The sequence below is a fragment of the Salarias fasciatus genome, chromosome 17 (genome assembly GCF_902148845.1).
Source record: "Salarias fasciatus chromosome 17, fSalaFa1.1, whole genome shotgun sequence".
Taxonomy (NCBI): domain Eukaryota; kingdom Metazoa; phylum Chordata; class Actinopteri; order Blenniiformes; family Blenniidae; genus Salarias; species Salarias fasciatus.
The window spans coordinates 18,783,686-18,807,889 of record NC_043761.1 but is presented as its reverse complement, the minus strand read 5'-3'; the positions used below and the strand labels follow the sequence as shown (position 1 = coordinate 18,807,889).

The window sequence follows — 24,204 nt, the reverse complement described above, 5'->3', positions numbered from 1 at the left end:
GCCCCCTGCTGCAGGCAGAGCAGAGAGGAGCACAGCAGCCAATAGCGACTTTTCCGACGACGACGCGGTCTAGCTTTAGTTAACAAATAAAGCCAAGCCGCTCTCCTGATGCGATCCGCCATAGCTGGAAACAGAAATCAGCCTCCAGCACGCCAATTAACTGACGTGCGTCAAGAGCGTCGCGAGCGTCGCGAGCTTTGTGACCACCCGGTGTCAAGCGTCGTGTTTAAAGCATCACAAGCGTCAGCTTCGAGGCGTCCCGAGCGTCGACGACGCCTCGAAGCGTGTAGTGTGTGTGTGTGTATATATATATATATGTGTGTATATATATATATATGTGTGTATATATATATATATATATATATATATATATATATATATATGTGTGTGTGTGTGTATATACGAGGGGGTACCCAGAAGTTTCCGGAATTTGGTCTTAAAATACTAATAATAATGAGTTTTGACTTCTGGCCATCAGATGTGCTGCAGGTAAGCCTCGTGCATATCTGTGAAAAATCTGAGCTCCCAGAGTGACACTGACGCCTGTCAGGCACTATTTATAGCAACAGAGTGCAGCCGCAGTCTGCGCTTTTTCCAAAATGGCGACATTAACCAGAAAGCCAGAGCAGCACGCAAACATTAAATTCTGCCTTTTGCTGGGAAAAAACAGCAGCAGAAACACTCAGCTTGTTGCAGCAAGCCTACAAGGATGATGCTCTGGGGAAGAATCAGGTCCATGAGTGGTTCGGGCGGTTTGAGAAGGGCCAAATGTATGGCGTCATTTTAGTGCCAAAATTCCGCGCGCAAAAAAATAATAATCGCGCACAGTTAAACCACTCACTGTGCACTCGCAATGCCTCTCTGCGCGCGCGGTCACTTTCTACGCGCGCGACATCACTTTTTGTGTGCACGCGATCTCTTTCTGCACGCGCGGTGACATGTCTGTGCTGTCTGCTCGCGCGATGGTGTTGCCTTTTGGCACTCAGGGGGCGGGCTTTGAGTTGACGCCACTCAACCCCTCTCTCCTTTGTGATTGGTTGCTCTAAACGTCTACTGTCTTCCGGTCAGAGCCAATCACAGTTTAAGTAGGGCGGGTAGTCATCGTTTGGCGGCAGAATTGGAAAATTGAGGAGTAAAATTCACATAACATAACCTCCATACAGTGATTTGATTACTGTGGAGGAGACCTGGCTGTTTCCTGGGAGGAGAAAGAATGAATAAAAACGTCTTCATGGAGCCATCAAGGCTATCTGTCTCAAATGTATATGTAAATTATATTTGATTTATATCTGTTAGTGTATATCTGTTATTCATCTAATTATAAATCTCTCTTAGATTTTTTTAAAAAATACATTTAATTTGTATCTGTTAGTGTATATCTGTTATTTATTTAAGTATATGTGTCTTAGATTTATATGTAAATTATATCTAATTCATATCTGTTAGTCTATATTTGTTATTTGATTATATCTGTCTTAAAATAATATTTAAACTCTATTTAATTATGTTGTTTATGTTATTCAATTATACCTATCCTAAATTTATAGTAAATTTTTTCTCCTTTTTTCTGTCTTTTCCCCTCTCTCTCAGATTTCATTTGATTTTATGCCAGGATCAGTGAAGTACTTTTGCTTTTTTTTTTCTGTGTTTTGAGCAGATGATATGTTGATAAGTTTCATAAGTCACAAAAGTAATAGACCCATTTGAAGAGAGTAGATGTTTAGAGCAACCAATCACAAAGGAGAGGGGGGTTGAGTGGCGTCAACTCAAAGCCCGCCCCCTGAGTGCCAAAAGTCAACATCACCGCGCGAGCAGACAGCTCAGACATGTCACCGTGCGTGTAGAAAGAGATCGCACGCGCACAAAAAGTGATGTCGCGCGTGTAAAAAGTGACCGTGCGCGCGCAGAAAGAGACCACGCGCGCGCGGAGAGGCATCGCGAGCGCACAGAGAGTGGTTTAACTGTGCGCGATTATGATTTTTTTTGCGCGCGGAATTTTGGCACTAAAATGACGCCATACAGATGTCGGCGCGTCAGGTCCGCTCAGCCGTGAAAACAATGCTGAGCTGCTTCTTGGCTGTCCAGGGTCTCGTCCACAGCGAGTCTGTCCCTCCAGGTCAGACTGTAAATCAGGACTACTACAGGAAGTCCTCAGACGCTCCGTGAGGATGTGAGGAGGAAGCAGAGCGTCGTGGCGGAGTGGAGCCGGTTGATCCACCACCACAGAGCGCCAGCGGACACGGCGCTGCGCCTCACGCAGTTTCTGGAGAAGAATGAGATGAATCTCCTCTCCCATCCGCCTGATTCGCCAGATGTAGCCTCGAGTGACTTTTTCTTGTTCCCCAAGTTGAAGAAGGAGCTGAAGGGACAGCGGTTTGCAGATGTGGAGGAGGTGACAGAAAAATCGCAGCCGGCCCAGAATGACACTTCTACGCGCGGGTCTGACAACACACTGGTGAAGTGGGAGACACGGCTGGAGCGCTGCATTAATGCGGATGGAGATTATTTTGAAGGCGACGGTGGTGTTTTATTTTGAAATGTCAGAAATAAAAAGTTACAGTCAAATTCCGGGAATTTTTGGGTACCCCCTCGTAGAGGTCGACCGATAGTGGATTTTTAAAGGCCGATATAAAAACGATAGTTTGGAGCAGGGAAAGCCGATAGCCGATGAATTGGCCGATAGCCCAACACCCCCCCTGAAAAAAATCAACACTGTTGGAAATTAACACTCTCTGACTTTATTAGCACTGCTGAACATTATCCAAATATATAAAATTGCAAAGAAAACATAAAAATATATATGTCATTTAAACTTATGTGTATTCAATATCTATTAAAATTGACATGGATAATTTTGTTACACTATAATATGGGGGGGTGACTTCACATTTTGTGAGTGATGATACTGTATGCCATAAAAAATAACACTAGTTATTGCCTAAACAAGGCATCTAGAGTGAAGGGATTTGAACTGTGATTTTCTCATCCTCCCATAAGCTGTAACCTTTATCCTTAACTTATATCTTATATACTCTAAACAGTTGTGTTCTTTATCATTACTAAAGAATGGTTTGTTTTTTTAATTAGGCCATCTTTTTTGAAAGAATAAATTCGGAATTCATTTCCAAATATAGCCTATCTAACCCACTGCAGGAACAGTAAAGTTTCCAATAGCAAAGTCACTAGAACCTCCATAATATCTGCGGGAAAAATCGAAGGGGGGGACTGGTTTGTCTCAAACAGCGGCTAAAATTGCCAAATTTAAGGATTCATGGCAAACTACGATGAACTGACTTCACAGAGACGCTTTCTTTTAGCGTGTTTTCAACGAGCTCTTAGCTGTCAGCTTAACTAGCATGTGTGGTTGTGTAGAACTTGGCTGTGGAAACGTCGCTGTTTATGCTAACATATGATGCACGTTTATGCTTGTTGAACAGGTGGAACTTATTTCCTCCACAAAGGAGGTTAAGATGTTGACTTTCAACTTGTGAAGGTTTTAATACACTTACAGTGATGCTAATCGTCGTCTCCACGTCCTTCTCTCTCTCTCTGCTGCCGCTGCTCACGCTCTGTCTCTCTCTCTCTCGCTCCCTCCCTCCCTCCCTCCCCCTCCCCGCCCCGCCCCATGCCACTGTCTGTGCAGAGCAGCCCCCCCCCAGAGAGCAGCAGGCGACGGAAGGAGCAGTTCGCGCTGCCGAAAAAAAAAACCCAGCCATCTGCCACTATCAGGGCCATTTGCCGTTAATTCCGATAGTTTGTAAAACGTCCTGTTGGGCCGATTGATCAGCCAAACCGATGAATCGGTCAACCTCTACCCCCTCGTATATATATATATATATATATATATATATATATATATATATATATATATATATATATATATATATATATATATATTTGACAGCCCAAATATATATATATATATATATATGTGTGTGTGTGTGTGTGTGTGTGTGTGTGTGCATGTATATATATATATATATATATATATATATATATATATATATATATATATGTATATATATATATATATATTTGGGCTGTCAAACGATTAAAAATTTTAATCAAGTTAATTACAGCTTAAAAATCAATTAATCGGAATTAATCACAGTTCAAATGATCCCCAAAATGTTTCATATTTTTCTGTAAATTATTGTTACAATGATAAGAAATGACAAAAGGCGGATATATACTGTACAACAACATACTGTATTTGTTCATTACAACCATAAATCCACAGTGGATGGTATTAATATTGTTCAAGAACATAATTTATGCCTTAGACAGTATTCATTTTTCTCTTCAAAATCAACAAGACTTTTCTTTCTTTCTTCCACTAACAGGACAGTATTTTTCCGGCTTTTCAAACTAGCACAACTGGGCCACTTTTTTTTCTTATCAAAAATTCAAAACCAGAACATCAGGCTAAATCTACCTGCTTTCATCATCATAATAAATCAAATGTTTCTTCTGCTGTGTCTGTGTGTGTGTGTATGTACATTTAAAGGGATACTTCAACATTTTTGCAAATTGGCCCATTTAGCACAATTCCTTAGTCATTTCGAACAGCATACTGACTTTTTTAGTAAGGGCGAGTTATTGTTTATTCAGAGGTGAGTCGGGGAAGGTTTTCGGGACGGACACAATGGAAGTGGACGGTATTTTTGGTTCCCCCTCGTCAAACTCATCAAATACAAAATTCAGCAACCCCAAAACACTTTGGTGGACACGTTATAATCCGCACATTCACTACGCTGTGGAACACCAACAAATAATATTGTAGCGTTGCGACACTGAAGCAAATACTGGGAACTACTTTTTCTTTTGAAATCACTACGCCCAGACGCCATGTTTAGTAAGTTGTTCCGTCTTAGCAATCTTCGCATAAACAACTCAGTCTGGTAATTTTGCAATAATATTTCACAGCGTAGTTGATGTGTGGATTATAACGTGTCCACCAAAGTGTTCTGTAGTTGTTGGATTGTGTATTTGATGAATTTGACGAGGGGGAACAAAAATACTGTTCACCTCCATTGTGTCTGTCCCGAAAACCTTCCCCGACTCACCTCTGGATAAACTACAGCTTGCCCTCACAAAAAAGTAAGTATGCTGTTCAAAATGACTAAGGAATTGCGCTAAATTTGCCAAAATGTTGAAGTATCCCTTTAAATGTGGCCCTCTTCTCTACTAATCCTCTAGCCAGTCGCTGAGGCAAACCAACTTATTCACATTTTCTGACAGTAAAGCTGCCCTCTTCTTGTTCACAACATGACCAGCTACGGAGAAGAGTCTTTTACATGGAACAGAGGTTGCAGGAGCAGACAGATATTTTCGAGCCAGTGGGGCCACCATTGGCTCCTGCATGAGATGACCACCACCACAAGGGACAATCCTCCATATCAATGATGGGCTCTGCTCTGTACTACGGCTGTCACGGTAAACCGGTATTGACGGTAATCGTGGTATTAAAAAATGAAATTTCAATATCGTGTTCAAAATGCGCACATGATAATATCGTATAGAGGATCTAGTGCCACTTGAAACATGTTGAAGTGCATTTTCAAAATCCGCTCCTGTTCTTCCGCCCTGCTTCGTCTCCCTCCTGCAGCCCCCCAGCCTCTCCCCCTCCCCTCTCATATAAACACAGCAGAGCAGCGGTAGCGGCACGGCTCCTAGCTCGCGAGGCTCCCAGTTAGCGAGCGTCACGAGTGAACTAAACATGTCGGCGGTGGCCGACAACGACAAAAGTGTGTTTAGCAACAATGTTGATGCTAGCCGGGTAGTAGTGGGGCCCCATTAGGTAGGTTCCAGTCATGTAATGTGTCCAGGGGGTTTCAAGTTGTGTCGCTGATATCCTCCGCCCTCTTCTCCGCCGGCCCCCTTCTAGCAAATAACCGGTGAGTAATCGGAAAGGGCCCCATGCGGGGGATTTTCGACACGTTGTCGTTGCACCGTCTAGTGTAGCGCCTTAAATTTGTCATTGAACTTGACTGATGTCAGCCGTCCCTCCGGGCCCCCTTCAGCTCGGGGCCCTAGCCAGTAGTGGCGCCTCTGGCTGGAGAGAAGCCGCTGCTGCGCTCATTCTGCCTCAGATTTACTGTAAACAAACAAACAAACAAAAATTCTCTGCAGTGTGGTGGTGGTACAGGATTTCACCCCAACAGGGCCCGTGGGTTTTCATAACCCAACAAAAATAAAATTAAAGTTGAACCTAAATGTTTGTACCATTATCAGTTAAATTTTTGCTGATATTGTGATAATATCATTATCATGTTTTTTTTTGCCCATGATAATCGTGAAGAGAAAATTTGATATCGTGACAGCCCTACTCTGTACCTGTGTATGGCTCTTTCAGGCTGTACCTCCTCTTCAGATTCAGAATCTGACCCCAGCTGCAGAAGAAGGTTCATTTTCTTCTTGGGTGGCCCATTTTCAGTCTGTTGAGATCTTCTGGGTGATTCATCTCGCAGTGTTCCTCCAAGTGTGGTCCACACGCCTTCTCTCTCTGTCTTGGGCAGGCTCTTTAAGTCTTTAAAACGTGGATCCAACCCCGTTGCTATCTTGAGCCATTCCTGGTTGATGTTCTGTTGGCGAGAGCTTAGGTCGTCCTTGATTTTTTTCCTTGAATTTCACCACATAAGCAGGGTCCACTTCAACACTTCCATCGTATTCTGCAAGTGGCGGAGGGTAGGCAGTACCATGGAGCAGGAGACGTAGGCCTCTCCACCCAGTTACATACCTGCAGTGGAAAACACACACCCACACACCCAAACACCCACACCCACACACAGAGAGAGAGAGAGAGAGAGAGAGAGAGAGAGAGAGAGAGAGAGAGAGAGAGAGAGAGAGAGACAGAGAGAGAAAGAGAGACAGAGAGAGAGAGAGAGAGAGAAAGGAAAGATACGTAAATTACTTATTTACAAGCATGGGTACCAAGCCCCAATAACAGAGCTGAACATGAGAGCAGCTGACCTGAGAGAGAAGATCATGATGTCATGGGGGAACTCAACACCCTCCTGGCTGCCAAGGCTAAGTAATGATGAAGTACCATTGGAATCTCTACTGGAAGATGTGAACACAGCACTGCTAACAATCCCTACCAGTACCATCACTGAGACCAATCAGCTGATATATGCAACAGCGACAGTCATCCTAGAGATGCTTGGCTACAAGATGAACAGCATGAGTAGGCGGAGTGAACAAGAACCTCCATGGAAGAGAAGGCTAGTAAAATTGCCGTTTTTTGCCAGCTGCGATTTTTCTGTCACCTCCTCCACATCTGCAAACCGCTGTCCCTTCAGCTCTTTCTTCAACTTGGGGAACAAGAAAAAGTCACTCGAGGCTACATCTGGCGAATAAGGCGGATGGGAGAGGAGATTCATCTCATTCTTCGCCAGAAACTGCGTGACGCGCCGCGCCGTGTCCGCTGGAGCACTGCCGTGGTGGATCAACCGGCTCCACTCCGCCACTACGCTCTGCTTCCTCCTCACATCCTCACGGAGCCGTCTGAGGATTTTGATGTAGTAGTCCTGGTTTACAGTCTGACCTGGAGGGACAAACTTGCTGTGGACGAGACCCTGGACAGCGGAAAAGCAGCTCAGCATTGTTGTCATGGCTGAATTTATTTAATTATTTTTTGCTGTAACGTAGTGACATAAGACCTCATTAATTAAATTTCGGTAATATTTTACCTGTTACAATCTAAGTAATGTGTGTTACGATGAATTTTGACTTGAGTAGGTGTTGTTTTTTATAATTACTTTAAAAGAACACTGAGAGACAGTCCGCCTGTGGAAAAACAAAATCCACGAATGAGACTTCATTCCTGTTGCTGGAATGGCGAAGATGACAACAGACGTGGATTCTACATTTGCGAGATGGACATATTCTGAGAGAAAAAGACAAGAGCATAATGGTGAAGTGTAACCTGTGTGCGACATAACTTGGACTGGTGCCACGCTAACACTGAGCTGAGAGATGCTCCTGGCTATATACATATACATATATATATATATATATATATATATATATATATATATATATATATATATATATATGGACAGCTCCAGGGCCTGACAAGATTCACACCTACTGGCTTAAGAAGCTAACTGTACTCCATGAACGCCTTGCAGCACAAATGAACCAGCTGCTAATGTCAGGGACCCCCCAAGAGTGGCTAACCCAAGGTCGGACAGTCCTCATCATGAAGGACACCCAGAAGGGAACAATACCATCAAACTACCGGCCTATAACCTGCCTCAGCACCACATGGAATCTCCTATCAGGCATCATAGCGGCCAAGATAAGTAGGCACATGGATCAGTACATGAGTAAAGCACAAAAGGGATTGGCAATAACACCAGGGGGGCCAAACACCAGCTACTGGTTGACAGGGTGATCGCCCAAGACTGCAAGGCCCGCAGCACCAACCTGTGCACTGCCTGGATTGATTACAAGAAAGCCTATGACTCAATGCCACACACGTGGATACTGGAGTGCTTGGAACTGTACAACATCAACAGGACTCTAAGGAGCTTCATTCAGAACTCATTGGGACTGTGGAAGACAATTCTAGAGGCCAACTCAAAGCCAGTGGCACAGGTGAGCATCAAATGCGGCATATACCAAGGTGATGCCCTGTCCCCCCTGCTGTTCTGCATAGGCCTGAACCCCCTCAGCCAGATCATTACCAAGAGCGTCTTTGGATACTGGTTCAAGAGCGGAGCAACTGTCAGACACCTCCTCTACATGGATGACATCCAACTGTATGCCAAGAATGAGCGTTACATCGACTCCTTGATTCATCTCACCAGGATATACAGCAATGACATTGGGATGTCATTCAGACTGGATAAGTGTGGATGAATGGTATCTAGAAGAGAGAAGGTGATCACAACTGAAGGACTTGAATTACCTGAAGGGAGCATAACAGATCTGCAGGACAGCTACAAGTATCTGGGGATCCCACAGGTAAATGGTAACCATGAGGAGGCAGCTCGAAAGTCAGCCACAGCCAAATACCTACAGAGAGCAAGACAGGTCCTGAAGAGCCAGCTGAATGGCAAAAATAAGATTCAGGCCACAAACACCTACGCCCTAACAGTAATCAGATATCCTGCTGGCATAATATCCTGGCCACTGGAAGAAATGCAAGCCACTGATATCAAGACAAGAAGCTCTTTACAATGCACGGAGGGTTCCACCCTAAGTCCAGCATACTGAGGCTATATACCAGGAGAAAGGAGGGAGGCTGAGGACTAGTGAGTGTCAGAGCCAGTATCCAGGAGGAAACCAAGAATCTCCATGAGTAAACCAAGAAGATGGCCCCCAGTGATGATCTGCTAAGTGAATGCCTCGGACATCAAAAGCCCAGTAAGGAGCAGCCAGAGGAGCTATCATGGACAGACAAAGCCCTGCATGGCATGTACCACCGACACATTGAAGAAGTGGCTGACATTGGAAAAACATACCAGTGCCTGGAAAAGGCTGTACTGAAGGACAGCACAGAGGCACTAATCATGGCTGCACAAGAACAGGCCTTTAACACAAGATCAATAGAGGCCGGGATCTACCACACCAAACAAGACTCCAGGTGCAGACTGTGCAAAGAAGCCCCAGAGACAATACAGCACATCACAGCAGGATGTAAGATGCTGGCAGTCAAGGCATACATGGAACGGCACAACCAGGTAGCGGGCATAGGCTATAGGAACATATGTACCAAGTATGGACTGGAGGTCCCAGGGTCAAGATGGGAGACACCTCCAAAGGTGGTCGAGAACAATCGAGCCAAGATCCTGTGGGACTTCCAGATCCAGACTGACAAGCAGGTGATGGCCAATCAACCAGACATAGTGGTGGTGGATAAACAGCAGAAGACAGCTGTGGTGATAGATGTAGCAATCCCAAGTGATGGCAACGTCAGGAAAAAGGAGCACGAGAAGCTGCAGAAATACCAAGGGTTGGGGGAACAGATAGAGAGAGTGTGGGGCATGAAGACAACAGTGATACCAGTAGTGATCGGGACACTGGGAGCAGGAACCCCCAAGCTGGGAGGATGGCTCCAGCAGATACCAGGAACAACATCTGAGATCTCTGTTCAAGAGAGTGCAATCCTAGGAACAGCTAAGATCCTGCGCAGAACCCTCAAGCTCCCAGGCCTCTGGTAGAGGACCCGAGCTTGAAGGAGACAGACACAATACTGCCAGGGTGGCGAGAACACAGTTTTTTATATATGTATGTATATGTGAGAGAGAGAGCCTCTGCAGATGAAGAAACTTCATCCACGGATCATTGAGCACAAAATGTTTTTGTGAAAAAATTCCACACATACTGAACCTAATGCACTTCTAATCTAGCAAGACTGTTTTTTTTTTAAACAATTGTTTTAAATGACAGAGGCAGAAAATATGTTCCAGTAAACTCTCCAATTGAATGAATGAATGAATGAATCAATGAATGAGGACATGAAACTCCATGTAGCTGAAAGTGCGTGGAGACAAAGAAACCCAAAGGTTTTTGGGGAAAAACCTGCTTCGGACCAGGTTAGTTCCAGAGAGTCTGTTACCACAGTAACTGACTGACAGGTTAAGTTAAAGGTTGTATAGAAGATCTTTATTACTAACAAAAATGAATTAAAGCTAAAAAATGGCGTTACTAAGCTGTAGCAGCCTTGTTTTTATCATGATCAAAAAAAAGAAAATAAAAATTAATCAACTCTGGACGTTGTAAAACCAACATTACTTTAGCCAATCAATAACGAGGTAGCCTCGTTATCTATTGGTTTTCTAACGTGTCAATCAACCTCTCTACATTGTTAGCGTAACTGTCATGCCCCTACACCGTTTTCATACCCCCTTTCCCCCACGCGCTCCACCCTGCTCCCCCCATGCTAGGCTCTGCTGCCGCTATCAACAGTTTCAGTTTCAGTTCAGTTTACATTTTCACCTGTAGACTTGAGACAATTGCCACAAACAATGTATGTTTTAATCTTAAAACAAGACTTGTATGAAAAAATCCGGAGAGTGAGAGGAGGAAGAGGGGGGTTTGTTTACGCCTGCATGCTGCAGCCACACGGATCAGCTGTGAACTCCGAGCGTCTGCTCCAGTCCTGCAGCTCCACACAAACCTCCCCGTCCTCCTCTGATCCACCAAGACCAGGGACGGCTCAGGGACAGGATTTGGTGCAAGTGCAGGATTTTACTTATATTCGCTGTGTTTTGTGTTGTTCAAAAGGACACGTTGGTAGCTATGTGTTAGCGCTATGATGCTAAGTTGTTACATGCTACTTTCTGCGTAAGAGGAGGCGTTCCTCCGGAGAGAGCAGGGGAGGAGGGGTGTGGGTCACGCATGCGCAGCATTTCTAAAAGGACTAACAGTCACTGGATTTCTCTCTCCATGGAAAATCCTCTATACAACCTTTAACTCTAGATATGAAAGAGGTTAAAGTTACCCTTTATTATCTGGGTTGAGTTCCCTCCCTCTGTGAAATTGAAATCTCCTCGTTTCCCTTATTTCAGATGCAGAGTTTTCACAAAACCTGCTTTGTCAAACAGACTCCTGGTACGCTGGCTTTCCCTTGCCAAAGCACTGTTGTGTTTCCTTGATCTCTTATCTCCTACAGTAGGTGGTGGTAATGAAAGTTCAAACAGATCGAACTAGATGTTTCTTAATTTCGATTGTGGGTTTTGAAATAACCACAGGTCCCACATTGTCTGCATTTATGTCATCTCTCTGGAATTGCTCATATATTAGCATTCTATCAGTCCCGTGTTGCCAACCCTGGTTCCAGTAATCCATTTGTCATCACATTGCACTAGCACTAGGGATGAGCAGAATACTCGTTTTAAACGAGTACTCGTTACGGATAATGCATTTTTTCCGAATCCGAGTACAGCCCGAGCATTGTCCGTCATTATTCGTCCTCGTGCTGATGGGAGATCCTCATTGGTCCTTCATTCTGCTCCATGCTCCGCCGAGACGACAGGATCCTTGTGAGAGAAGCCAGTCGGAGCTGATAAATTAAAAATGCGGTATTTTATTTCTTTGTAGCTGCATTGTGCCTGAGGAAAACCTTATAAGGTTGAAACGTGGGGCGATTGTGCATGCTCGGGGGTTTTTTTGGGGGGGGTTTTAAGTTTCGTTTTCCCTCGCGGTTTTTTTTTTTTTTCCCCTTTTTTCTCTTCTTTTCATAATAATTTGGGCTTGTGCTTCACTGGGAGGCTGTGATCTGTGGGAGAGAGTAACTGGACCGAGGTCCATGTCCTGGTCATGTCCGTGGCACTGCAGCCGCGGACATGACCAGGAAGCTCAGCAGGGACGTATGAGAGGTTTCCCTGGATGCCGGGGAGATTCCGGTGGGGATCAATGGGGGAGGCATTCATACAATTAAAATATTCATGTTCTGACTCAATAAAAAATACTTTTTCTGTAAATAGTTCCTTTACTATTGTGACCAAAAATGTTCAAATTTTATTTGTGAGGCTTTTGTGTGAATAAATAATCATTTATATAACTTTAAAAATATTAATGTTCTGACTAAAAGAAAAAAGAAAAAAAAAATCTGTACATTGAATCATTGAGACTGGTCTCTAGTCTCATGGTGTATGGTGGGAAGATTTGAGATTCTTGTTATCAACATTTTAAATTTGAAATACTTAAACCTGGGGTTGGCGATCTTGGAAAACTAGCATGTAGCACGAATGTAGCATCTCCCAAGGCTCCGCCCAGCTCCCACCCCATTGGAGGAGCTCCGTTGGGAGCGGAGACGCGGAGACGTTCCGCTCGCGCGCAGTGCGCGCGGCGCTTCCGCGTCCAGTGCGTTCCTGGCATAACCTCTCCTAAGCGCTTCGTTTTTCTTTATTTGCACTATGCCAAGTTATGGCGCACTCACCGGTAAGTAAACCCCCAAACATTCTTCTCCGCCGTTCTGCAACGACGCTCCGTCCTTCTACGCGCGCACTGAACCAGGGTCAGTGCACGCCATTGACATGTACGCACAGGGGGCAGGTCGAACGGCGAAGGGATTTGATTGGTTTAAAAAAAAGGTGTCCCGTCAAGACGATTGGTTGCTGTTTTTCCCGTTTTACTCCTGCTCTAGATAGCGGATATTTTCCAAACTACTTTAAGAACACGCCATGAATTGCTTCCCATCGGGTCATAAAGATCATTTTAACCAGTATTTAAAAAAATGTATCTCATTCAGATCGCCAACCCTAGCTTTAAACTATAACTTTCTGCTCTTTCCTGGTAGGAATCCCACAAATAGCGATCCTCACCAAAGTTGATGAAGCCTGTCCTGAAGTCAAAAAAGACCTGAAGAAAGTGTACAACAGCAAGCGCATACAAAAACAGGTATGAAGAGTGTGTGTATCAATCAAGGTTGAGGTTATTAAAGTAAAGTAAGTAAATTAAAGTAAATTACAACATGATGCAAATATCTTAATAATGAAAACAATTCAAGTTTTTTGATATGTTTAAACTTAGATGGAAAAAGTGAGTGTTCTGCTGGGCATTCCGATGAACTGCATCTTCACGGTGAGAAACTACAGCTCAGAAATCGAAGTGGATGATGCGATGGATGCAGTGATACTGAACACACTGAGAAAGATCATTGACTATGGACAAGACTTCTTGAACGACATCCCACCTGATCATCGGACGCCCCCACCATCTCCTCGTAATACACTTGAAATTACACAGAAATGTTTGAACTCAAATGAGAAAATGATGAAAGCATAATGATACAAATTCTTTTAAAAGTGTGATTATCGAGAAACGAGTTTAAAATAATTTACCTTTGGCTTTTTAGCTTCACAGGTTCCATGGCGAAAAATCAGATTTGGGTGAGCATTCAGAGCATCATGCCTCTGATATTTTCTGTTTGTCTGCTTGTCAGTAACACTGCTGAATAATGTCTAATCAAATACGTGGACCCTTTGCAGAATACATTTGTGTATTTTAACCTAATCAACCTTTTATAGTGATGGAGCCCAGCATGAGTTTGTTCAGAACTATCAGCCTAAAGAACAAGGCCAACATCTCAGAGTTCTGCTCCATGGACCACCAGGCTCTGGGAAATCCAGTTTCATCAACTCTGTTGAAAGCGCTCTGCGAGGGAAAATCACAACTCGAGCTTTGGTAGCCACTGGCTATGATGGCAGCTTCACCACACAGGTATAGAAAGACTGTTGAATACCTTAAAAACTTAAATTGTATTCATTAATTTTGTTAAATATCTGTACTGTTCAACATTTGTGTAAAGATGGAGAACTTCTTTTCAGTTGTTTAGACACTGTCAGGGTGCAGGTTGAAAGACACAAACACAGGCAGCGGGGTTCTGGAGAAACGTATTTATTTCCATAAACACGAGGATAAACAGGAACTGGGCTGACACTGAGAGCATTGACTACACTGACTTGCGTACAGATTCACAATGCAACAACAATGAGAGCAGGGCAAGGTAGAGAAGACATGAGGTGAGGCCGACACAGACAACAGACAACAGGTGGGACTGATGACGCACACAGTGAAGGACATGGACACAGGAGAGAATGGGACACCTGGCCAGAGGAGTGGGACATAAAGGGCCCTGACATACACTGTCTTTACCTGGAGGAGAGCACTTCTACTGATTACAGAAAACATAACAAAAGAAAAAAAGTTACACAGAGAAGAACTAGTGTGGGAGTGAGAAGCTGACTGGACCTGAGAGCAGATGATGACATTGTCATTACATTGTGACTTTTTAACTTGCAGCACAAAAGTTATAAAATCCCCAAAGAAGATCCTGGAACCTTTTATCCCTTCGTCTTCAGTGACACCATGGGCATTGAGAAGAGCAACACAGGAGGGGTACATATCGAAGACATCAAACTGATCTTAAAAGGAAAGATCAGAGAAGGATACACGGTAAGATAACTGCATCAATGAATTTCCCTCAGACTTTATTTATTAAAAACAGTCAGCATAGCTCTGCAATAAATGTTTGAAATTCTGACCAAAAATGCTATAAAAATACAGATTTTCCGCACTATAAGGTGCACCGGATTATAAGGCGCATTGTCAGTGAATGACTTTTTTAAAAACTTCATGCTGTAAGTCACGTAAATTAATCTATTGAATCGTGTCCAGGAGAAGTGCTTTGCACAGTTTTTTCGTTCCACACGCCACTCTTTTTAAACTAATATATTTCAATGAGAGTTGCCTGGCCATGCTTCCCTCACGATTAAACGATGCATATACGATTGTTTCTTTTCTTCAGACACTCAGATAACAGCCAGTTTTACTATTATTGCCCTGTCCACACTAAAGGTATCTTTAAAGATGTGTGCATCCACACTGCTGAACAGGAACATTCTGTAAACATCCCGATCCAATATAAAAGGGGACAACAAAAAATCCATCCACTTTCTGTGTGAGCAAAATACATATTGGCAATCTAGGTGGTTACATTCTTGGTTAAATATGTTCAATAGTGGCTGAAGCGACATATCAAGGCGAGTTTGACTGAGGATGCTCCGCTTCATGGACATACAGCGCAGTGCGGCCAGGACTGGTCTGACCCGCTTAATCACTGGGGTACAGCCAGTGTTGGGAATAACGGCGTTAGAATAAACGGCGTTAGTAACGGTGTTATTTTTTTCAGTAACAAATAATCTAATTAGTTACTTTTCCCATCGTTGCAACGCCGTTACCATTACTAAGAATATGAAGTTGCGCGTTACTACAATTAGATTGAATGAAGCGCGAGTGTTGCTTCTGCCGCACACATCAGCTGCAGGAGAGAGCAGGGAGGAAGGGGAGAGGGATGGAATGGCGGGGGGGGGGGGGGGGGGGGGGGGATATAGACGCGATGATGATTGGCTGGTGGGCGGGCATGCCCTGCTCACGTGTCTCACTCGCTGCACGCTATGATGACCGGTAAACACAACAAGACAGAGACAATGGCGTGGAGCTTGAGCCCAGGACGTACAAAGGTAGCGTTCTGAAACGGGAAGTCTCACTGAAAGACTTTATCCATGTCTGCCACATGCTAGCATGACACTTGTTGCTGTTGCTGCTGCTGCTAACCCGAACCCGAGCCCAAACGCAGCAGGAGGGAGACGAGCCGCTCAGTTAAAACAAGCAACCAGCAGGAGACCACAGCCGAGCTGAACACACTGACTGCAGGTCCACTGGCACACAGTAGGCTTAATGTACAGTTACAGAGATTTGCAATACTTAATGGCCACAAGTTTACATTTGTGTTTTCCTAACAGGCTGCAGTTAAGTTCAAATAAATACCAAATCTTCTAAAATACTGCATAAAAAATATTTATTCTTCAATCAGTTGATATAAACATCTTTGATGTTATAGATGTTATAGAATGTGGTAATGTGTAGAACATGAAAAATAACGTCAGTTACTTTGCTGAGTAACTAATTACTTGTTCAATGAGGTAACTGAGTTACTAAGTCAATTACTTTTTGGGAGAAGTAATTTGTAATTCTAACTAATTACTTTTTTAAAGTAACTTGCCCAACACTGGGTCCAGCCAGGTGCTGAGGCTGGCTGGTCTCTTGAGTGAAGTCCCCCACCAACACTTCAGCCGTGGCCGGGCAGCCAGCCAGCTGCTCCCCGTGGTGGGCGGCTGCTCGTAAAGGCTGTACAGCCGCGTGCCATGCTCACACACAACGACAGTTTTACGCCTGCAGGAGCGGGGATCGAACCGCCAACCTTCCGGTATAAGACGACCTGCTCTACCAATTGAGCTGCTGTCGCTGTGATTCTGGTGACTGACAGGTTAGAGGTGGATAATGTGCCTGAAGCTTCATGTATGCCATTCTGTTTAAACTTGCTAGCTTAGCTACAAGCAAATAGAGGTTTTTTTACTCATGTGATCAGGCCACAAAGCATAATGGGAACCGCAGTCAAACAACACGGACAGCTAAGCGGGTGGTCTTTATTACCGTATTTTCCACAAAAAAGGCGCACTGGATTGTAAGGCGCACTGGTGATTTTGGAGAAAATTAGAGGCTTTTAGGTGCACCTTATAGAGCGGAAAATATGGGATTCACATAAGCTGAAGAACTGCATGAATACATGGGATGTAACATTTTTTTGTTGTTGTTTCAGTTCAACCCTGCGTGTTCCCTGTCTGAGACTGACTCCTTCTACAACGGTACACCAACTATGACTGATAAAGTTAGTATTCTGGTTTGTCTTGTTCCTGCCAACACAGCAGCATTAATGGATGATAAAGTAGTTCAGAAGATACGGGACGTCAGAAAAGCAGCCAGAGAGTTAGGTAAGAGATGATGTATATATTTTCTAAATGATAAACTGATATAGCGCTTTTGGAATCGGAATACCTCAGCATCTTCCGCTCATAGGCCTCCTCCACCGCACTCTCCCAAAGTATAGTAAGCTCAATGATATAAGCAAGCTTATGCGAGGATGATCACAGAATGAGGTCTGGACACAAATTGGTGGACGCAATCCCCGGTAGAAAGCAAAGTTTTTTTGTCCAGGTCTGCCAGCAACATCCAGTCCCGTGCCCTACCCAGCTGCCCAATGTCAGCTGAACTGGTAATGTTGCAGCTTGCTTGACTCTCCCGGACAAAAAATGTTGGCAGCCGATGTGAGGGTGGCTGAGGAAAGGCTTTCATTCTTGTGCGTTGGTTTTCCAGCACTGCTCCAAGGAACCTCAGCACCTGATTGTGTCGCCAGGTGTACTGGCCTTGGCTTAGGCTGGTCTTGCATTCCACTAAGATGTGCTTCAGTGTTGCCAGACATTGGCATCGAGAGCATGTGGGGTCTTCACCATACCACTGGCTCAGGTTTGCGGGGGAAGGTAAAATATCACAAGCAGCACTGCTTATACAGCTTGCCCTGAATGCCTCCATCTCCCACAGATCTTTCCAGGAGAGTTTTTCTTTTCCTCTCCACACGTTCCCAAGTCATCCACTGCCCTTGCTTTGCCTGTGCCACGGATTTTGAGCGCCTCACAGATTCTTCTTCCGGCGTACCTCCTGAACCACTAACTTGCACCTCTCAGCTGGATTGGCCTTTTTCCAAGTGGGTGTGCTAGTAGAGAGACCGAGACCACTCCAACCCTCCTGAACATGCCCCATGATATCCCTATGTCTGACTGCTGCCTTCGCCTGCTCAGCTGCTGCCAGCAGGGTCCACTTCCTCCCAGTGGCCAGGATGGGTGCTGCTTGGGCCACGAGTGGATCACACGAACCCTGCAGGGTCATCTCCAACCTGACCTTGACGCACTTATACTCCTCTGCCAGGCTGGAGATGGGAAGTTCTAGCATCCATCTTCCATAAAGCCCAATGCTGCTGAGGCACCTGGGAAGGCCAAGCCAATTCCTGACATAGGCGTTGACCATCCTCTCCAGTTTTTCCACCTTTGACAGCGGAAATTCATAGACGGTCAGTGGCCAAGGAGACTTGGAAGAAGTCCATACTGCATGCCCCAGAGCTTCAGCTTACCAGGAAGCAGTGTCCTATCAATATTCTCCAGCCCACTGGCTATGTCCTTCCTGAGCTGCTCTATTTGTTCTTTATCTTTGAGGGAGGCATCATACGAGCGCCCTAGGCTCTTCACAGGCTTCTCAGAGACCATTGGAATGGGTTCCTCTCCAATGTGGAAGTGGCGGTCTGACAACTTCCCCTTGATGATCGAGATGCTTCTGGACTTGCTCGGCTTGATTTTCATGTGAGCCAACTCGATGTTGTTCTGGAGCTTTCCTTGCAACCGCACTGTGCATGCCTTGGTCGTAGTTAATAAGGTGAGGTCATCCATATAGGCCCTGATCGGCGGCAGCTTCAGCCCAGAACTTATTCACTGTCCACCAATTACCCATCAAGAAGCCCGTATGATGACCTCCATGGCCAAGGTGAATGCCAGTGGGGAGATAGTGCAGCCAGCCATGATTCCCACCTCCAGATGTTGCCATGCTGTGGTATACTCTGCTGTAGTCACACAGAGCTGGACGTCCTGTAAATAGGCCTTGACCAGGGTTGTAAGACTTGATAGAACTTTGAAGTAGTCAAAGGCTGTCCACAGGAAATTGTGGTGGACTGAGCCAAAGGCATTTGCCAGATCCAAGAACACCACATGGAGATCTGTTCCCTCCTTCTTGGCGAGTTGAATCTGACGCCAAATAACACAAGCATGTTCCACACATCCCGCAAAGCCTGAGATGCCTGCTTTTTTGATTGACGTGTCAATCAAGTTGTTCCTTTGCAGATAACTTGCCAGCCTATGAGCGACCACGCTGAAGAAGATTTTCCCCTAAACATACCCCTCGGACATATATTCAGCTGTAAACACAAATGGTTCCTACTTTTTTGGTTCCACATGGAAGGTTCAACCCACAAACTTGTTTATACCAAGATTTTCTATACCACAACGAATGAAACATGACCTAGTCCTCAACATCACAGTCACTCAGTTTATTATCAGCTTGTTTTCTTCAAAATACTATTATGTTTCTAGATGTAGATCAGACACTGGACCTTGATCCAAATGTCTTTCCTCTCATGAAGCCTCCTTGTTGAAAGCAGAGGATGTGTATGAACCGAGGATGAGATGTCTTCCACATCACAAAACACACAAACAAACATAGCCATCTTTTGTTACCAAAAAAAAAAAAAAAAGGCACAATGAGAACTCTGGGAAGAGATTTGAAACCGTTTACAGGTCAAACTTTTGAATTTCAAACTCTCGTATAAATTCTGTGATCAACTAAGTGCCAATATTTCTGCTCTTTCTTGGCAGGAATCCCCCAAATTGCTGTTCTCACCAAAATCGATGAAGCCTGTCCTGAAGTCAACAAAGACCTGAAGAATGTCTACAGGAGCAAGCACATCAAAAAGCAGGTATGGTGAGATTTCATGAGCTGGTGACGACCAATGCAGTATCAGATCCATACAGAGGGGACAATTATGATTATAGTCATTAAAGTACATTAAAATAGTCTGACCGTGATAATCTTTAAAACTGTTCATTTTTTTGTTCAAAATTAGATGGAATCAGTGAGTAAAATGGTGGGAATTCCAATGAACTGCATCTTCCCAGTGAAGAACTACAGCTCAGAAATCAATACAGACGATGAGACGGATTCACTGATACTGAGCGCAATGAGAAAGATCATTGACTACGGAGATGACTTCCTGAATGACCAGTCTGCTTCAGATGACAATGACATTTAGGAAATCACCTTCATTCACTACATGGAACATGATTCAAAAACCTGATAATAAAATCAATGACATTTAACACCTGAAAACAGAACTGAAATGTTATCAATATCAGCAGTATCATAACTTACTGAGTTCTGTATGAATGTTCATGAATGAAGATAAACAGGCAGTATGGTGTGAGCTTACAGTTCTTCAGAGGTCAGACCAAAACACGAAGATTTGTGCACTGCCCTCTTTATAACTTTGGTGTCTTTGTGCAGATTTTTTTCTTGGGTATTTTTGTTCAGTTTTGAATTAAAATTGTTCTCCAGATCAAGTCCTCCAACTGAAACGAGCACTGTGGTTTTCAATTCATGCCTCAAATTATGACCATGGGGTACGTTTTAAAAACAAGTGCCTCCTGGTGACCATGTAAATAATGTCACGAACACATTACGTACTGGAGGAGTGGTCAGCATTACAATGATGTCAGCAGTATCACAACTTACTGAGTTCTGTATGATGAAGTTAAACAGGCAGTATAGTGTAAGCTTTCAGTTCTTCAGAGGTCAGACCAAAACACGAAGATTTGTGCGCTGCCCTCTTTATAACTTTGGTGTCTTTTGAGGGGGGGGGATGTTCTTTGGATTAATTAAAATTTCTCTCCAGATATAAGATGGATTATTATTGCTGCAAAAGTGAATTTCACTTAATTTAAAATTGATTTTTTTGAACTTTTAAATAGCTACTGTTTTTCATGTTTGAGGAATCACTAATTATACTGATTTTGAAGTCAAATGCAATGAGACTTGCTGTTGAATTGTTCTTATAAATATTTATTCAAAGAAAACTTAGTGATTATTAAGTGGATTGAATGATTATTAAATGCCAAGACTTCCCGTTTCTGTTAAAGCTGCTGTAGGCAGGATTTTGCTAGTCAATGCTAATTTTTCTGTGTTTTCTGTGGATTAAATGTAAGAGTATCCATTGATAATCCTTTAGGAGTGTAGCATAACTGCTCTACTGCGAGGGCGCAGCGTTTCCATCTGTCTCTGTTCTGAGCTGAAAAGGAATCTTGACAGCTCCAGGTATCTTCGACCAATCAGAAGAGCCCCTGAGGCTCTATCCATGATTGGTCGAGGGGCATTCGTCGCACGTTCTTGTGGGAGGGGCTTAACTTGCGTGAGGGCGTGATGTCAGAGAAAACAGGACAGGATTGGCTGTGCTGCTTAGATGCGGAATCCTGCCAACAGCACCTTTAAAAAAAAAAAAAAGAAGTCTTTCTGTAATAAAAGTTTTGAAATCTTGATATAAGTCTGATTTTATGACTTTTTTTTTTTTTTTTTTTTTGCATTTTGATGAACATTTTAATTTCTGACTCTGGTAAAATGGTAATCATAAGCAGTGGCGTTTCTATGTTAAAATACTTGGAAGGTAGTTATGCAGTCATAGGCATGTGTGTGTGTGTGTGTGTGTGTGCATCAGCAGTCATGACCACAGACAAAAGTTAAACACCACTGTAAAGTACGTGCATATAAGATATATGAGACTGGACATACAAGAAAGGTTTCTGTCACCAAAGCTGAGGGCTCTTTAGAGAAGAAAGGAACAACATTGTTCCTTTGGAAAAACAATGAAATGGCTTTCATTAATTTTGATTTCTAATTGTTAGTTTTAGCTTCATCAGTGCTGAACTGTCTCAGTCTGTCAACCACTAATCAATATCTGCCTACATTGGCAGCAGCCAATCAGCTCTCAATTTGGAAATGACGAGTGGAGCTCCAAGCTCGAAGCCCCACCTGTAAAAATAAAATAAAATAAAATAAAATAAAATACTCAATCTCAATGGCTGCAGCTGCATGAGTACTTGTATTTTTCTGTTTGCAATACACACCGCATTATCAGAGTGGGGTGAGCTCCTCTCGTGCCCAAATGGTGTTTTATCAGGCGAACACAGCCTAATGACCAGTCAGTGCTCTGTCCACCTGAGGAAAGCAGTTTGGGACTCAGTATCCTGCTCAAGACCGCAACCCCATCCGACCCATTGAAACACGACCCGCAGCCTGACCCATAACCCGTATTTAAAGTAATCATTTTGGATCATATTGTCTGAATACTGAACAGCATATCGCCACAGTTCAGGTGCCAGTGACTAAATAATGCACCTGAATGAAGCAGCTCTTCCAATAAAAACCTGACTTCAGTCCTGAATCATCAACCCTGCGTGTTCTTCTCCCATACAACTGTAAAAACACTTGTTTGTTAAGTTTAATGCTTTTAAACTTATAATCTCTTAAAGGGAACTTTACGTGTTTAATAGTAGACTTACTTTCTGTCCAGACTTGAACGGCATTCAGCAGTGACGAGCCGTGACATGTTTTAGGCGTGCTAATACGCTATCCCGTGGACCACTGGAAGGAGTATTTTGTCCACTTTCTCAGTCTGGCTCTGTTTCCTCTTCACCTGCCGTAGCTAAGCTAACTATGATGCTAACAGCTATTAGCCAGGCACTGGATGAACGGACACAAAAAGGTATTTATGAGCTTATCTCACTCTGTAAATGATCGGGATAGGGTGTGGGTCCAAAATCTTCTGAGTATTCCTTTAAGCAGTCTCCCTGCCCCAGAACAAATGTCCTGATAATTACGTCCTTGTCATGGTTTGCAAACACAAAACCGTGCCCCAGATTAAATAGCCACAGTGACCCAGGTTTTCCGTATTAGGATGACAACACAGGCACACATTTCATCACCCCTGCCTGGTGAAACACGTAGGGACCTCCTCGGTCATTACACAGTCATGTGGACGGTCAAGATAAATGTATGAACAGGCTTTTTCGAATCTTGTTCAGTCATAAATCCTTCAATTCTTGCTATATTTTTCAGATGGTAGTCAGCTGACTTTGTCATTGTTGAATGTCAGATCTGTGTTCATAATTACAACCAGATTTCTGGCTTGACTTGAAGACCTGAGTCAAAATGAATGCTGACCTTCAACCTTCCTTTTTTGGGGCGAAAAACAATTACTTAAAACTGCGTGGTGGACTGTGGAGAGACGTGGTTTTACACAAAAAAAAAAAAAATCTTCCGTCCAGTTGTTTACTGTGTGTATAGCCTGTTTCTCAGGTTGGCAAGCCAAAACACATGCCACAATGAAAGTTAATAAACATGGTTATGGTTTCTCTTTCATTCATGTAAGCTCTTCCCTTCTAAAAGGAATGTCTTTTGTTAGACAGTGTTCTTGCTCTCAGAATATGAATGCTGTTTTAAATGAATCCAATCAGCTGTGAAAAAGTGTAAGTGGAGCTGTCAGTATAGGTAGATAGATAGATAGATAGATAGATAGATAGATAGATAGATAGATAGATAGAGATACTTATATTGCATCAGAAAGCATGGGTTGCTATGGTAATGGAGCAGGTGGACACAGTGCTTGAACAATGGCGATACAGCTAACTTTGAGTAACTTAAAAAAAAAAAGTCTACAGACTGAAAAAAAGTCAGACCAGTCATGTGATTCAAGATCTGTTAATGATGATGGGGATTCGAAAGTCACGTACTTCTCCTTACCACCAGCAGAGGGATCCTCAACCCGAAAGGTTCAACTGGACCTTGTTCTCTATGTTAAGAATGTTGACCCCTGACATGAAGCGTCAGTAGAGCCAACACTTCCACTTAGTCCACGCCTACAACAGTACAAAGTGTGACTCAACAGGATATTCGCCTTATTATTTGATGTTGCCGGGAAGCCAAACTTCCAGTGGACTTGTGCTTCGGAACATCTGCTGACGGGAATTTAGAGTTTTGATGATTGATGTCTGTTGAGGACACCAGACTGTTAGAAGGGGGAGAGGGTGTAACCCTGCTGAAATGTTAACATACATTTAAAATAAATAGTTCATGGTTGACTTAAAAACATAATGTTAAGATGTTGTTAAAAATCTGATGTTTTCATTGTGGTTAAAAAAGATTAAATTCATGTTAACTCGTGTTCTGTGTTTGTAAAAAAATGTTTTCTTTCATGATTTA

The 24,204-nt window shown here is 43.5% G+C and overlaps 2 protein-coding genes and 1 long non-coding RNA gene across 7 annotated transcripts in view; all 3 read left to right on the top strand.

Annotated features, from left to right (window-relative positions):
* LOC115403871 (interferon-induced protein 44-like) overlaps positions 1-24,204 on the top strand; it is a 391,401-nt gene that overhangs the window by 10,660 nt on the left and 356,537 nt on the right. For 2 of the 4 annotated variants that reach the window (XM_030112909.1, XM_030112907.1), the window contains exon 7: positions 13,253-13,364. In XM_030112909.1, the coding sequence (XP_029968769.1) occupies positions 13,253-13,359 (107 nt within the window). In that variant the 3' untranslated portion in view covers positions 13,360-13,364. Of the gene's footprint in view, positions 1-13,252; positions 13,365-13,485; positions 13,519-20,053; positions 21,204-24,204 lie in introns of those variants that run through there. The other 2 variants (XM_030112906.1, XM_030112908.1) reach the window with 2 other exon arrangements.
* Positions 1-24,204, top strand: part of LOC115403851 (uncharacterized) — a 244,366-nt gene that overhangs the window by 24,206 nt on the left and 195,956 nt on the right. The window lies entirely within an intron of this gene.
* On the top strand, positions 18,440-20,057 carry LOC115403892 (uncharacterized). The gene is made up of 3 exons (XR_003933261.1): positions 18,440-18,707; positions 19,773-19,873; positions 20,021-20,057. It is a non-coding gene; the product is annotated as an uncharacterized LOC115403892 (long non-coding RNA).